Source organism: Crassostrea angulata, chromosome 2 (assembly GCF_025612915.1).
Source record: "Crassostrea angulata isolate pt1a10 chromosome 2, ASM2561291v2, whole genome shotgun sequence".
Lineage (NCBI taxonomy): Eukaryota > Metazoa > Mollusca > Bivalvia > Ostreida > Ostreidae > Magallana > Magallana angulata.
The window spans coordinates 15,025,579-15,042,918 of NC_069112.1; the positions used below are offsets into that span (position 1 = coordinate 15,025,579).

General features: G+C 33.7%; 1 protein-coding gene across 1 annotated transcript; it reads right to left on the reverse strand.

Moving 5' to 3' along the window:
* Positions 1-905: 905 nt before the first annotated feature.
* On the reverse strand, positions 906-13,904 carry LOC128170486 (sodium-coupled monocarboxylate transporter 1-like). Its single transcript, XM_052836256.1, has 16 exons — positions 13,145-13,904; positions 12,746-12,814; positions 12,451-12,502; positions 11,831-11,898; positions 11,201-11,281; positions 8,772-8,845; positions 8,230-8,370; positions 7,931-8,066; positions 6,857-6,942; positions 5,995-6,107; positions 5,670-5,740; positions 4,871-4,957; positions 4,272-4,498; positions 3,740-3,840; positions 3,197-3,309; positions 906-1,726 (listed from the first exon to the last, which is right to left on the reverse strand). The coding sequence occupies exons 1-16, from the start codon at positions 13,481-13,483 to the stop codon at positions 1,604-1,606; spliced, it is 1,881 nt and encodes a 626-aa protein (XP_052692216.1). The 5' UTR covers positions 13,484-13,904; the 3' UTR covers positions 906-1,603.
* Positions 13,905-17,340: the final 3,436 nt, after the last annotated feature.

A 17,340-nucleotide genomic window follows, 5' to 3' on the forward strand; every position in this document is an offset into this window, starting at 1 on the left:
TCAGCTCAGGTGAGCTAAAAAAAAAACAACAAAAAAATCCAAAAAAAAAAAACCACTCGAAGCATATTAAAACATAACAAGCGGATTTTTTTAAAATTAAAAGTACTAATGAAGTCGAAATATTACGTGTAGCTCTTTTGATATGAGTTTGAAATCTGACAATGTATAAGCTGTTCCTAGTCTATTGATATTACTGCCAGCCCAAAACCGACCACCACCTTTTCCGAAGTCGTTTTTTTTTTTTTTTTGCTTATCAAGAACCCCTTTTTTTCTGAGAGCCTGTAGTCTTGACCTCATTCCGGTTTATGAAATTTTTTGTTAACTGTTTTTTGGGGTTTTTTTTTTAAGGATTTTTAAGCCCCCTCTCCCCCACACACACCGCCTCTCTGAGAGATTCTGACCCTAGTGGACCAAATTCTCACCCTATTTATTTCATTTCATATTTAACAACCTATTGAAGACGTCTTCAGAGGAAGAGGACACTTTGGAATATTAAAACATTTGAGCATATATGCGATATTTTCAGCCTTTGAAAGACTATTTTTCTATATTTGTGTGTAAACTACGTGCAAATAGGCAAGTAGTAATAGGGGTTTTTTAAGTGTATGTGGATGTGACCTAAAAAATATATTTTAAAAATAAAAGTAAATATAAACACAAGGCCTAAAAATTTCAGAGAAAGGAGACATGTTTTATAATAAATTCATTTTTTCCCCAATACTTCCTCAGACGCGGAGGAGGAAACAGCAATATAAAAATTATGAAGTAAGGAACAATGCACAAAATATTAGAAAACAAATCCTGAGATTGTTCTTAAAGTGAGGAGCGCACCGGAGCTTATATGAAAAACAAAAGTTAAAAGGAAGACAGACATCTGTTTTGTAAAAATTGTCTAATTTGTTTTGAGAAAAATCCGCTTATAAAAGTTAAGATGAGTTTCTTTCTTTAATGAAATGTTGGACTGTATTTTCGGAAGATATTTTTAACAACATTTACGATTATAGTTTTCGAAATTTATTCGTCACGAGTATAAATTGTAGAAGTTTTATTGCCACCACGAAATGTTGTGTCATGTAAACAGTTTAAGGATCAGACATAGGAAGGAAGATAAAATAATCACATTTTTGCTTTATGATAAAACGTCAAGAATAAAACATCGATATTGAGGTCACATGACATAAACATTGCAATACAAAACTAGAAATACCTAGAACTGATAACTAAACTGAATAGATTACACGTATGAATAAATAAACAACATGTAGATACAATGCACATCCTACATGTAATATATAATACGGAGTTTAAAATTTATGGATGTGTTCATACCAGTCTCTGGTTTATATATAAATGTCCTCGCATTGGTTAAGACACATGTTTAAACAAAATATCAAATAGTTCATCTCTTTATTAATTATACATTAAAATGTATTTCTTACATTTATTGTTTATATATTCATGAATTATCAATATCAAGAAATACAGAATATATTCTTCATTAATCGATATCAATAATTTGAATCGATTGTTTAATAATATTGAACTTTAAGATATTTTATATTCATACGGAATTCATACACAGAATCTATGATTCATCTTGACGTCATGACTTTATTTTATACAGTTCAACTTTGTTTGACTTGTTCGACTTGTTCTCTGAGTCCTGTGATCTTCTCTCATCCAAATTTGAAAAAGCAGTGTTTTCTTGTCCCATTTCACTCTTTACCTGTGGAAAAGAAAATAAACTCTTTATTTTTCAACTCTAATATGCTAATTGATAAAAGCGAGAAAAAAATTAAAAAGTCCACATGTATTTTGCTGTAAATTATATTTCATGGAAATTCCATGGGAGAAACATCTCCACACATGTTTTGAAATAAAACGATAAAAGCCTAACAAACTTTACAATTATATGTAGTCCCGAATACCTGAAAGCCTCAATTTCTAAATGGGTTGATATACATGTATCAAAAATTAATATTACAATGTGGAAAAAAAATATTATTATTAAATTGGTTGTTTTGATTTTATGTACAATAAGATACAATGTACACCCCGGACATTTACGGCTTCTTAAACAATACTTAAAAAAGAGAAAAGCGACCGAGCCTATCTTTTATTTGATTTATTTGGTGAAGCTTTGCAAAAAAAGCCCGGAGGTCGCGATTGGCTTTTTGGGGCGTCTAAGATACTAAGACTTGTGGTGTAAAAGCATGAGGGTATACCGCCCAAATATTTTGCATGTTGGACTTGTATGTATTACTATGTACATGTGTTTGTCTCGTAGTTTTTGAAGTGGAATTATGATGCAACGTCATTGGATAAAACGGGTCACGTGACTGTCGTCTATTTTCTACAGTCAGCATGAAGCAAATTATAGATGGTATCACGGCGGTCGTAATTTCACTTTAAGAATTTAACATTATTCAATATATCAACATATAAAATGTTCTTGTCCATTGCAAAAAAAAGAAATAATAGGTTTGTTATAGATAGTCTATGATAGTATGTTGGGTTCCTAAACTTCTCAAAGCAGGCCCAGCTTTACCTACCTCTTTCAATAGACAGCCTGTAACACTTCTTATAGATTATATATTGTTTAACGACCTATACACCCGACATGTTTCCATAGACATTCAGTAACAAACCTAATACTAATATTTTTGTAGGTAATAGTAAATAATATAAGAATCCGACACACTATATAAAGTCCATACCAAAAGTGATACATGTAAATATGTTTTTAAAACAATGTGATGGATATACTTCCATAGACAATGAGTAAACAATCTACAATGTAATAGGTTATAATGGTTTGTTCTGTAACTTGAGATATTTCCATAGAGTGTCAGTAGCAAACAAGAGTTACATGTAGTTAAATCCTACTCCGTGCCATGAAGGCGCATATGACCGGTGTTTATCCACGGTATCCAGGGTGCTAAGCGGATGAGAGTCATTGACTCACCCTGGATGGGACACCAGTCCATCGCAGGTTAACTCCCAGCGTAAGCCGTTACCCAATATCAGCTGGGTGGACTCAGGCAATGTAGATAAAGTGCCTTGTCTAAGTACATAACACACAACATCAAGTGACCACAGCTGGGTTTGAACCAGCGACCTTTTGGTTACTGGCCTTACGTCCATCTCCAGTGAGCAATGTGCCCCACAACAAACATAATAGGTAACAGTATAATACCTGAGGCTGGTCGGTGTCCGCACCCCGCCGGCATCGTGACGGAATCAGACAGGAGAGCTTGTCGGACAGAGATATCAGGTACTTCCTGTCCACCTCCGTGGCCTTTCTGGGTCCTAAACATACAGGTAAATTCAGGGAAATGTAATCTGGATAATTAAGGGGACTTCGTACTCGTGACAATTTTTAGACAATGTTGATGTTCATGGGACGAAAAGCTTTGTCGTACAAAGAAATTGGAAAACATTCAAAATGGTAAGATATTTGGATTATTCCTTAACCAAATAGTATATATTTATATATATGGTTAAAATTCATATTTGAAATTATATGAAGTAAATCTAATGGGTAATATTGTTGGGCGATTAACTCCCTTAACCTACTATCAGACACGTGCTCTATCATAAAGTTGACATTCAAAGACAATAATATAATCATTTTAATAGAGTAATACTGTAAAATCTGACAAATATTCGTTGGAGACTACCAAGAATATTGACCCCCACGAATATAAATGATTTCACAGAAGAAGATGATCCGACTGACCAGTGACGTAGGTAATGAGGAGGGCGACAATGACGGCGATGACAGTCCCCATAGTGGAGTACCACAGATAGGAGAGGGAATAGAGGCGCCTCAGTCCAGTCCTAGAATATAAATACCAATATAACACACAGACAAAACATCACAGATAAGAGAGGGAATAGAGGCGCCTCAGTCCAGTCCTAGAATATAAATACCAATATAACACACAGACAAAACAGCACAGATAGGAGAGGGAATAGAGGCGCCTCAGTCCAGTCCTAGAATATAAATACCAATATAACACACAGACAAAACAGCACAGATAGTAGAGTGAGTCAGGCGCCTCAGCCTAGTCCTAGAATATAAATACCAATACAGTCAAACACAGGACATCTGGTAGAACAGGGAGTACGACGGCTTCAGTCATCATTGATAAGGACGATCATGGAGAATTGATCGGGTTTTTTTTTTATAGAATATTAAATTTCCTTATTTTTATAATTCAATCATCATCATCATAATCATCATCATCATCAACTAATAAAATACTCACAGCTCTTGGACCGGAACTGCCGCCATTGTTGTTACACCGGTAGTGCTGATAAGGTTCGTGGTGACGGCGAGCGTTGTTATGTTGTTGCCGCCGGTCATACTTCCGTTTCCGGCTTGGCAGTTGTCTGTCGGGAAGGGAAAGTCCTCAGGGATCCCCAGCACACTGTACTGTCCTATTCCTATCCACAGCATGATGGCGTACGACACAATGGGACCTGTTATGGCGCCCTTAAAAAAGAAAGCGGTAACGGTTCATAAAATAACTTAGATTGTGAACATGTATATGCATTTTAAATAATCCTGATAATTACTATTCAAGTTATGGAACCCTAAAAATTAAAAATGGTCACCTTTTAAAAAAATAATTACACTTAAGTAAATAAAGTTTAAATAATATCTTGATAAAAACGCAATTACTTCAAGTTATAGTGCCCTCAAAATTATAGACTGTTGTGGTTTTTAAAGAAAATCTGTAAATGAAGCACCAGGGTCAAGCAATTTACAATCAGCTAATCGGCAAATTTAAAACTAGACCAAAAAATAGGAAGAGTCTCATTAAAACAAAGCAGCTATGATAGCCCTGTACACAAAAGTACTCACAATTCTGTTACACGTCGGGAAAAAGGCGCCAAGGACCACGAACCCGTTGAGCGCACCCCCAGACGATCCCAAGATACTGATGGAGGCCTGGTAAACAATAGAGAATATGTTGGCTTCAATACCGCCTAAATAGTTAGCAACATAGAACTACAGCGGGAACATCGCTTTATTAAGTGTGGATATTCAAACTCATGCAAAGAGTTCTGGAATTTAAAAAAAAAGTTTGTATATCGTCATCGAATTTTTTACAGTCTAAACATCAAACTACAATTTTTTAAATAAAATTATAATTGGTTATAAAACCGGTAATACTGTTAATTTACCTGTAACACTGCGTTTGTTACCTTACTAGTTTACACGTAACACTCTACCAGTAATGTTGTTAGTTTCCATAAAACACAAATCCGGCGGTCCTGCTAGTTTATTTTCATTACATGTACATGTAATGATGTGTTACATGTTACACCGCATTGTTGATGTTGCTAATTTATTTTTAAAAGAGCATCTGTTATGTTACTTTTTTCCTGTAACACTGAACCGATAATGTTGCTATCTAACTTGATACACTGCACCGGCAAATGTTGTTAGTTTGCATGTAAAACTGTTCCGGTTACGGTATTACCTGTTAAACTCTACCGATGATGTTGCTTCTTTATATGTTGCATGTTACACTACTTTACCTGTTACATTACTTTACCTGTTACATTATTTTACCTGTTACATTACTTTACCTGTTACATTACTTTACCTGTTACATTACTTTACCTGTTACATTACTTTACCTGTTACATTACTTTACCTGTAACACAGTGCCGGTGATGTTGCGCATCGTAAACGCCATCCCCACTCCTGCTGCGCTGAAGAACAAAACTAAAACAAAACAGAATATTGTATAACTAATACACTGTAAAAACTAACATGTATGATTTCCAAAAAGACATCAGAATTTAATGCTTGATTCCCACAAAAAAAAAACAATATTGTGTTTCTATAGAAAACATAATCACAATAGATTACTGTGCAATTAATATGATGTAAAAAATACTATATGATGTTGATTTAATATATCAATAAAACAATAGTAGACGGTTTTTATGGTTTATTAGCAGAATCACATTAATTACCCAGCATTCTTGTGATCCAGAGATGGACGCTGTCAGACTTGTTCTTGACGAATGGTTTCACCAGATCCTCAAAAGTAATGGCGACCAGTGTGCTCAGATTGGAGGAGATCGTGCTGTAAAGGGAAATTCACAAGATAAATGTTGTGGATACTGTGGTTTCATTAATATTTGTTGAATAATATTTTTGTGGGTTACAATGCTAAGATGACCGACGGAATTAAAATGCTCATCGACCTGCAATATCTGCATGCCATTTTACTAATCTTTGAAACTTTTAATTTTTGCATAAATCCAAAAAACGATGCCAACGAAAGATAGTTGATAAAACCACATGATATATTATTCCAGTGCCTTTTTATGCCAAAATTCACTTATATCAAAGCTTAAATTTATTTCAACTTGTCGCCATTTCGGTTTGATTAAAACGGCTTTTCACTCAAAGAAAATATGGGGAGTACTTCAGACAAAAAAACTCTGTACAGGTAGCAATGATTATATGAAAATGTTTTTGATATACATGTAACTGAATTGTTTGAATACACTTAATAATGCAAAATCTGCATTAAAGACACTCGAAAACCATAAGAAATATTTTTTTTTAAGGCTTATGCCCGTGCTTGGCTGTAAGAAAGTTGGCTGGTCAACAAAACTACTAGTATCCAATCTACCATAAAATTCTAAATATGATACTCTATCTTATGATTAGGCCTTAATATATTTTTATTAAAGAAAGAATCAAAATGTCACAGTTCTAAATTTCGGATATTGTTCTTTATAAATAGCTCTCCTGAATTTAAAGATTAATTTCGTCTAAAAATGCCTAGGACCATTGAGCCTCCTTAAATGATGAGTACACGTGTACCTGAGAGAGCCACTGTACAGACTGGCCATGAAGAGACCGGGTACCCCCGGGTAGTTCAGCACCTCCATCACGAACGTAGGGATAATCTAAAAACCCAGAAAGCAACAAAACCTTATTAACTTCGACTTCTGAATTTGAGCGATATAGATTTAAATGTAGTGATTGCAGCTAGGATAGAACAAATGTATAACTATGTATTTATATTGGTATCTACTATCAATGAATATTAAACACTGTGCCGGATAATTATGCCAGTGCCAAGGTGGCATTTTTGCACCCGCTTAAGATTCAGTTTCGGAAAAATCCATATATACCAAGTGATAGACCATAGAGAGAATATAACCACTTTTGAATTTAGTGTATTTTACCTGACAGGTGAGATATTTACCTTTAAAAACTAATATCCCATAGGAAAATAATAATTCCCAAAAGAGAAATGATTCTCCTATAGGAAATATTGACAATCCTATAGGATTTTATACAAATCCTAAAGAAATTATTTTTCCTATAGGAGAAGAGTATTTCCTGCAAGAATTTGATTCAGGCAGGTAGTTTTCCTATAGGAAATTTAGATTTCCTATCTGATTAAATCAAATCGTATCGGAGTTGAATTCCTATAGGAAATTCTTGTAATCCGATAGTAAATTTGAAATTTCCTATAGGAATATTGTTTTTGCTATGGGAAAAATCATTTTCCTGTAGCATTTGATTTTTGAAAGATAAATAGCTCTCCTGACAGGTGAGATACAATGATAACAAAGGTGGTTATTAACTCTTTAAGCAATGATCTTTCATGTGGCATATTTGAATTTTTCGATGTATGCAGCTTAGACGGGTGCAAAAATGCCACCTTGGCACTGACATAATTATCCGGCAAAGTTTTATTAGATTGGTAAACTGGTAAAAGCGCTCTTCTACCATAATATATTTAATTTGTAACTACTAGTATCTACATATTGTACGTACAAGTAAAATTGAAGGAAAACAATGTTTATTAATTTTTAAACGCAGTGGATATGTTTGATAGTCTGAAAACGTTTTTTTTTTTTTTAGAAAAGAATAAAGATTCCTCACTTGATTTGAACTCATGATATCGCCATTTGTCAGTGGGTCACAACCCTTCATTGCGTAATAAGCGAAGACAGCGACACCTGTCATGCATGCTGACGTCACAATCACAATCAATCCGACGCTTTGCAGCATAAGCGCTCTGAAAAAAATGTATATATATATTTAAAAATGTATATATTGATATGTTAAATTTTTTATTAATCATACTTCATGATGTAAAGAAAGGTTTCATAAAAAAAGAAATGATTATGTATTTTTTGGCATCATAAAGTTGCCGGGAATTTCTTTTCAAAAAAACATACATTTTAGCATCGCGAAGAGTTGGCAAAGAGCCAAATCGCTGGGTGCTTTGTTGACTTGCGCCGTACGGCCCGGTCCAGTTGATCATACTCCCGATTACCAAAGACCAGAAACTGTGACGGATGGTTGGATCCGGATCAAAACTGAAATAAAGAAATTAATGTCTTTACTTAGATATATTTTTTTTACTTTAACAATGAGTCGAGCAAATTCTTCACAAAGAACCAATTTGTATATGACTTCCCGTGAACATTGGCTTTAACTCGCAAAATAAGTACGATATCCAAAATTGTAGTCCATTTGGCTTATAGCTAAGTGCTACATGTAGAGACGAACGCTTTAGATTCTTTTTATATTTTCATTAAATCTGATGATTTTTTCATGCAATTTTAGACATTAAGAGTAACGCTGACATAAAATCATCTCATCAGTATGTTCTATCATGATCTACTAGTATCTCTCTATATCTACATGTATCTATCTATACAAGTTAAATCATCGTTATGCCGTTCTATATCTACTAATATCTATAGCTAGGTCGTACTTCCAGAAGTTGATCCGCCCCCACTCCTGGTTGATCCGCCACACCTCTCCCCATCCGCCCACCAGTAGAGTGGCCTGTATAAAGAGTTATCGTTATTGATATTTACTGTTAATATGTTGGTATGCGTTATATTAGACTATAAAATACATTATAATTGATAAGATACACATAAGTGTAAATGCATTTAATGTTATACATAATTATAATATGTTTTACGGTGCGACCGTTGGGGCGAGCACAGCATGTGATCAAACAATGAATTATAATAAATTAATAAAATAAAATTAACAACGTGAAATTTGAATGCCAAAAAATAAAACATACCTATTTTTCAGTAAATTTTCATTATTCATAGTTTATAAGATTTGTTATAATTTATTTATTTATATGTAGAACAATAGTTTAATCTCAGATACAATGTTGTAAATAATAAAGATTTTGATATGTAAATATTCATTGCACTGCATCTCCTCTTTTAAAGTGATTGTGATTATTATTGATTGATTGATTTCCCCCTTTTTTTTTTGGCAGTAGACATTTTTTCTTAAACTTACATATAAAACTTGACTCATCATAGAGCTCCCCCCCATGCTAAATTTTTTTTCATTTTTGTCAATTTATACATAGAAAATCGACTTACCATGGATTTGCCCCTCCACTTAAAAAAAAATAATTAATGTTTAATTTTATTTTTAATTTACGCTTAAAAATATTTGCTTATCATGTTAAAAGAACATGGTGTTGTCCCCCCCCCCCCCCCCCCTGCATGTAATAAATGGAAGTGAAAGTAAAGAAACCATTGAACTGCTAAAGAGCTGAAGGATTAGAATTTTCATGATTTATTTTTCTTTTTGCTTGCAAAGATTTTTTGGATGAGGCTGCCATCCACCCACCCACCCCCTTTAAAAAAAGGCACTGCTACGTATAACGTTACGTTTCAGGAAATTACCGTAATTATAGTGAATAAAATATTTGTGAGCATTCATCCAAATTAGTGCAATTTACAACTGTTTCCTGTATCTGAAGAAATGTCCTTATTCGTCAGCTGTTCTTTATCTTAGCCTTTGCAAGATTTTAAGAGGATTTTGGTCATTTCAGCAGATTTATAATAACTTCAATTAGAGTAATTTCCCCTTATCAGTGCTTATTGTGACGTCAAAGCTGACGTTGGTTAAGTGTCGTCTTACTCTTTAAAACTCCCCTGAGAAATAAAAGTATGCGAAGTATACTGTTTTATTTACTTAAAAAGCATGATGTTCTTAAAATTACACATCTTATAAGCTTTCCAAAGGTTTTACTTTGATTCTCGGGAGAACGTGATGTTGGAACGTGAGGTTGGAAACCATTGGTACTATGAATTGTGGGTCAAAATTTACTGACTCCGAAAAAATATATCGGATCAATGTGTAAACGTTTGTGACGTCACACGATTATTTTTGATTGAAAGTGTACTGAGGTGAACTTTAGAGGTAACATTGACTGTATGTCGCTTACATCGTTATTGTTTTTACTGTCTAAATTTGTCTTGCTGATTCTCGTGAGAGTGTGAAGTGATAAAAATTGCCATGATTACAGGGAACTACTGGGACGATTAAAACGATGCATTACTGGTCCGATTTACTGACGCCAAAAAAATCCGTTGAATGAATGTGCAACTTGTCCGAATTTTCTATTCACACACGCCTTGCCGGTAGAGCTCGCTTCGCGCCGGCGCTTCGCGCCGGCGAGCTGCGCTCGCTATAAAGCGTCTTTTGCAATCTTTATTGATGGTGATTCATTGAACGGTATGTGCTAAAGTAAGAATAAAACTAATATATGACTTGAACGTTTTATAGAAGCTTTGCTCCAAATATAGGTATTTCAGATATCACCTTTATAATGATACCAGGTATTCTGCTAACACTCATCGAAGTATGCAGTTATTGTTAACAACTATGGTGACAGTAGATCGCAATTTTAAATCTTACACCTTTTAATGAAGCGTGATGCAAGTGACAATTAATGTGAATATCACTTTGCGAATAATTCTTGATGCTAAGCAAACTGTTTTTCTGTCGTATTTGATCAAGAACACGTCTTCTAAAGGTTCATCTCAAAATACTTTTATTTAAAAGTGGTCAGTCTTCAAATAAAGTCGCAGCACATTTATGGTGGTTTTAACTAATGTATACCCACATGTAGGTATACCTTTAGTTTCCGTTGAAAAGGATTCTGTATACAGGGTTATTTAAATTTCGCCCCGCGTAATTTTCGCCCTTCTACACTTTCAAACAGTTTGTCTTAAATTCGCCCATTGCTAACGAATGCGAAAGGAGCGAAAATAAAATGGGGCGAATATTTTCTTGTAAACAGTATTTCGAAAGCAATCTAAAAGTAATATACAAAAACACACAATGTGGACGTGTAGGGTGGGTCAACTATCATAATACCTTGATGAGAATAGTCAGTAAACCCGCCAACATAATGAGGCCCTGGAAAGCATCCACCCAGATGACGGCTTTTAGTCCACCCTGTAAAGACCACGCAATCATGCCTGTATTTATATGCAATGGCCAAAGATAATTTACAAATAATTTCAACAATGTTTGTTCCTTCTTTTTTAATATAGATATAATTTGAAGAATATTTTTTCGTCGATATATTTAGCTAGAGTACTTTAAATGTACATGTACTTGCCGTGAAATATATTGAATATCAGGATTATCATTAAAAGAAAATGTGAACTTCGAATGTTAAATAACGGGTTAAGCTTATTAAATGAATTTAGTTGCATAGAAGGTACACATAACTACTATATATTGTCACTAATTTGTCAATTAATTAGATCACTGTGGAATCATTAGAATTTGTGGTGGCTCAATTTTAGTGGTATTCGTAAGTAGCCCTCCCCCAAATTAACATCCTGGATGAAAACAAATTTTTAAGTTTCTTACTGGAACTGAAACTGACGCATCAACGAAATTAAATACCACGAATAAGCAAAAACCCTAGCTCATTCACGAAAATTGGACCCCACGAATTTGAATGATTCCCCAGTAATTAGTGATCCCGGCACTGACCAGGAAGGTGTAGAATGCACAGATCGCCCCAATCAAAGTGAAAGACAGCCACTCAGGAAAGCCGGTCACTGGAGGAATGAATATTCATGAGAATAAATTATAAATTAAATATCCTGTATTAATGAGATTGAGAAGCATGAATTGAATATTCATGAGATGGAAGTTTTATACATGTTTGAATATTTATGAGATTGAAGCATCATAAATTGACTAGTCATGAGATTAAATACAAATGAATATTTATGAGATTGAAGCATTTATAACCGATGTCAGAACACGCGATTAATGAAAAAAAAATCTACCTTCTAAAGATAGTTTTTATCTATAAACTATTATGTGGTCAAGACGAAATCCTTATATTTCAATATACCCCTTTTTAATTTAAAGGTTTTCTTTTTTACACAAAGCTTTATTCTTCAAAAACCATTTCGTCACCGTAAGAGATTTGTAGTTTTAAAAACGGCCACTAACACCACAACCCATCCCTTAAACACATTTTAACTTTGCAATAATTGTGGGAAAGTCTAGAATAGGCAAATAATTAAAACAGTTAATGGATGTACTATATGACATGTAAAAGAGGTCAACCATTCAGCTGACCTATTGACCCTTTAACCTACCTGCACTTAGAGCCGTTGTTGGGGCAAAGGACGCAATGCCAGAGTAAAGAATCTGTGTAAAAATGAAGAAAAAAAACTTGTTGCACTCGGAAACTTATGTTGACGTTTAATGCCTTTATATGGAAACAAAATTTCAAATAATCTTTATTATTTTAACCTTCATTCATGTATACATTTTCAAAAATACTAGTTATCTTTTTAAAGTAGGCTAAAAACAAGAGAGAACCTTGAAATGTTACCAGTTTATTACACTTTTCATTAAGATCTCTCTCATTCTCTCTCTCTCTCTCTCTACCGTTGATATAATTCCTATGGTAGTGGCCGTCACGCGAGCTGCCTTGGAGTCGAACCTATGTTCCAAATACTGAAAGGATAACAATGATACTTACATGTAAATTAAAATCATGATACTCAATAAAAGTTCCATACATTGTTTATCAAATACAAGGAAATATGTAGTGAACTTTTTTTTGCTTTCAGTTTGATACAAAGTTACAGTTTTAAGTTTCTGAATATTTATTTTTTGTATCAAAATTTCGTAAACACGCAATAGTGCATTTTTTCTCTCAATTACTTTCATTTAACACTTTAATAGTACTGTCGTTTATATAATTAATCAATTTTCTTGTACACATTTTTAATATTTACAGAATATGTTCTTTATACTATAAGGGTCTATATGGCTATTTTATACCTCGAAAAAGCTCGTGAGCTTTAATGGATAGAACAGCGGAACGAATAAAGTAGTGGCCAGAAACACGGCACCGAGCTGTCCAAACAACGACAGAAAGAACTGGGTCCCCTTGGTGTACATCTCCGCCGGCTGACCCAGTATCAGCACCGCCGTCTGGAACGACACAAGGATAGAGGCTGCGACCGGAAGTATCGGCATCTTCCGGTCCGCCATTAGGAACTCGTCGGTCGTCTTCTGTTTTCCGCCGGTACAGGCATAGTAAATCCCAACGACTCCCGAAAACAGAATCAAAACTGCAAAAATCACCCAGTCCACAATTGAGAAACCTTCTTCAGACATATTTACTTCCTCTCTGCCTCTCAACCTTAAATGTTACAACACTGATATTGATTTTCTTGGGGGTGAATTGTGGTAAATATACATTTGTTCGAAATGTCGAATTACGTCCGAAAATCCGTAATCCGTGTTCTCACAGAACTTTACCGCAGGCTGGCCAGGTAAAAATATAACCTATTAATACTTCTGTTCTCTGGAATTTCACCAGGTGAACATTTTTAATGCAAATGCAAACTTTTAAGATCGTGGCGTTTAATCCAGTTTACGTAATGTTAACAATACGTCACTTTCGACTCCCTCCGCCCGCGCATGTCTTGTATATATTACCGACCTCATTCATCACATGTATAAGTTTGTGTGTTTATGTAGAGACGTGACTGGGCAAACGGTGACCACCAATTACATCGTAAACAGACCGGACTCGGCTCTTATTAAGTAGTAAAAAATGTCAGTCAGTGGCGGTACACAGAGTACTATAGAGCGTGGTCATTGGACAGTGTGTGTTTACACATCTCCAGCCCGGGATTTTCTTTAAAGTAGTCCACGCTAAGATCTAGAGAGGATCTGGAACCGACCCCCCCCCCCCCCAAAAAAAAAATTACTTAATAAATTATTGAAAATAGGTCTCGGACCCTCCCCCACCCCCGAAAGATATACGGATCCCCCAGGTAAAATTTTCTAGATCTGCAGTCTACCTTCCTTAAAGTGACCCTAAGCGATCGTTAACGTTTATGTTCAACTTCAAATGGAATCAAATATTAAATACAGAATAGATAAACAAATAAATAAATTGAAAGTTGTACAGCATTTATATTCAAACTTAAGTATTATTTAAGTATAGTTAAAGTTATTAAAGGTGGCTCACTACACCTGGAAACAGTTTCTAAAATCGAGTTGAGGGTGGACATCCCCTTCGATTTTTGCACCAATTGATTATAAATCACTACTGACTAGTTTTGTAAAAGTAAGTCTCTACCACGATCTCTTCAGCCTATTTTACTGTCAATTTTTAACGAAACGGCTGATGAAACTTTAAGCACTGGTCTAAGCTCTGGAGTAAATATTTGCAGAGCGAATATTTTAACAAGAAAGTTAAAACGTCCCACTACAATGAACACAATGTATGGAGTGATGTATACATAGATTGATTCCTATACAGACGGATTACATCCAGGCTTATCCCAATATCAATGTCAACATACCTGTATACATTCCATGCTGTAAATATTTAGGATACACTTTCGCAGTTTAATATCTTTTGATACGTTACATGTACCTCTTCAAGAAGAATACCATGCAAATAAATGTCACCAACTGATGTCCACACTTTGCTTTCTTTATGTATTTAATTCTTGAAGAATCTTTTTTTTTTTTAGTATTATGAGGTGGTCAAATATTCGGTCAGGGGTGATTACATGTAAATAAAAAAAAATGTCCGAAAGCTTTAGGATAAATAACATCACACCCGACCGTATTTGATCACCACATTATATTAAAAAAAAAGATTCCTTATTAATTATATTTCATATAATTTTCAGCAGTTGTACAATTAAATATTGAATATTGAAGCAGAGACATATATAACATATATGTCTCTGTTTGAAACAGTTATTGATGAAATGGTTTGGACCATTCCTTTAAAAAATCGATTATTAGTATTATCACAATGACACTGAAAAATGTAAATATAATGGAGGTACATGAATAAATTATCTACTATGATGTCGTCTATTTTCAAAGCAGAATATCCAATTATCACTCAGTATTCATTTTGTTTTACAAAATCACAATTAAAAGTTAAGATTTATTTTATTTATGGCTTTATTTTTTTTGTCATATATATTGTCTTCAAAAATAAACATGCTACCAAGCATCGTAAAAGAAAAGAAAAAGTTAAGTAAAAATAAGTCTTGGTCAGTTAAAAACTAGAACTGTCCTAAAGGGACTAATACCCCCGCTAGGCTAATTTCAAATGGGACAAATAATTTAATTGAATAATAATTAAGGTTTGGAACACATACAAAAAAAAAATTCTAGAATTGTAAAAAAAAAAAAAAATAGTTAAGGTAGACCTATACTCGGCACTAAATGGGCTCAATCATTAAAAGCTTAGCTTTAAATGATAAATATACATTCTAGCAATACATATACAAAAGAAAATATGTATGTTTACATGCTAGTTTGTTTGTTATCACCTCTCAGACGGGTGTACCCCCTTGCGAAAATTATTGACAATTATGAAATTTGCCAGACGTCCGTTTTTCCTAAAAATAATTACCAATTTTGGGGAAATTAGAACTGAACATACAAAATATAGTATAAATATTTATTTAAGCCATATCTCATCAATAATTTTGCGCAAATTTTTGTAAGTAAGTACGCTTTATGGACCTGATGTATCAAAATATGATACAAAAAATGCAATGCTAGTATCGCGTTTGGTAATTTTTTTACTATTTTATGGACTCAAACTTAAATTCATGGTGTTTATTCTATAGATTGACATCTTAGAAAAAAGATTTTGTAAATTAAATGATATGTTGACGGATTACTTTTCACGCTATAAGATCTAAACCAAGTAGTCCCTGACGAAAAAATCCGTAAAAATCACATTTTGCTACAGTTTTCTGCCTATATCTGTCAACAATGTTAGATGTCATTTAAACATTAATTAATTGACGATTGATTAAAATCGAAATAGCTTCTGTCTCTAAATTTAAACCGGTTTTAGTAAAAGAAAAAGAAAAATTCGGGGGGGGGGGGGTCAAAATAAAGAAGATATAAGCATACCTGAGATCCTGGTTAATCAGAAACTTCGTTTTTCATTTTACTTAAACAGAATCGAGTTTCTCAACATGTATCATTTCTATCTCTCATAGAATACATATATTACCGTTCTAATTGCTTATTATTGCCATTGCTTACAACAGCGATGTAGAGCAAAATCAATACCGGGTATCAAAAACGCTTTGTAAAAGTCGAACCAATATTGTAAATTCCGTATTATGACGTAGTGCGATACTCGGACTACTTTAACAAAGAAAAATTAAAATCAAAATTGTCAGAATTTCACTGTAAATACATATCTATAACAGTAATACATTTACAAATGTATGTATTTGATGATATATTTTTTTAATTTAATTGATTTAAAGAAAAACCAACAAAATGACAATAACCCCTCCCTTTGCAGTGAATAGAAATACCGGTAGCCAAGCAATGCTCTTCTGTTGATAAAACTTTCAATATCTTTCTAATAAGAGTCTTGACAGATGCAATTAGTTGTTTCAAATTTTCCTCACTTTCTCCTATGGCACAATTGAACTCCATATCAGAAAATTGATCCCATAGGACTATGATTTTCTTTGATGAGCTTGTTAAATTTAATAAACTCCCAAAACATTACCATAATTACCATACTATGTAAAAATATGTAAAAAAGAAAATTTAATATTATAAACAATTTTAAAATTGCCAAAACACTACAATCATATCAGTAATTTTGAATTTCATTTAAATTAATGCCCAATAGGGTCACTTCATCAAATTACTTGACAAATAAATTTAAACAACCTCTAAAAATAGTTTAACTTCTTTATTAATAATTATATTATTTATTTCCTTATAATGATAGACCTTTTGGTTTACATGAAACAGTTTTAAAATAGCCCCAAAACCATCACCCATTTTACAGATTATCAATTTCCCCTAAACACATGCTCCATCTGAGCCATGGCTCAGATAATGGCTCCCTTGGGACAAATGAATTCAGCCACACTTGTCTTTGATGTTCTCATTAGCTCCTAAGAATTTATAATTGACAAACAAAAACTTTGCATTGTCAGTTGATAGAATACTTA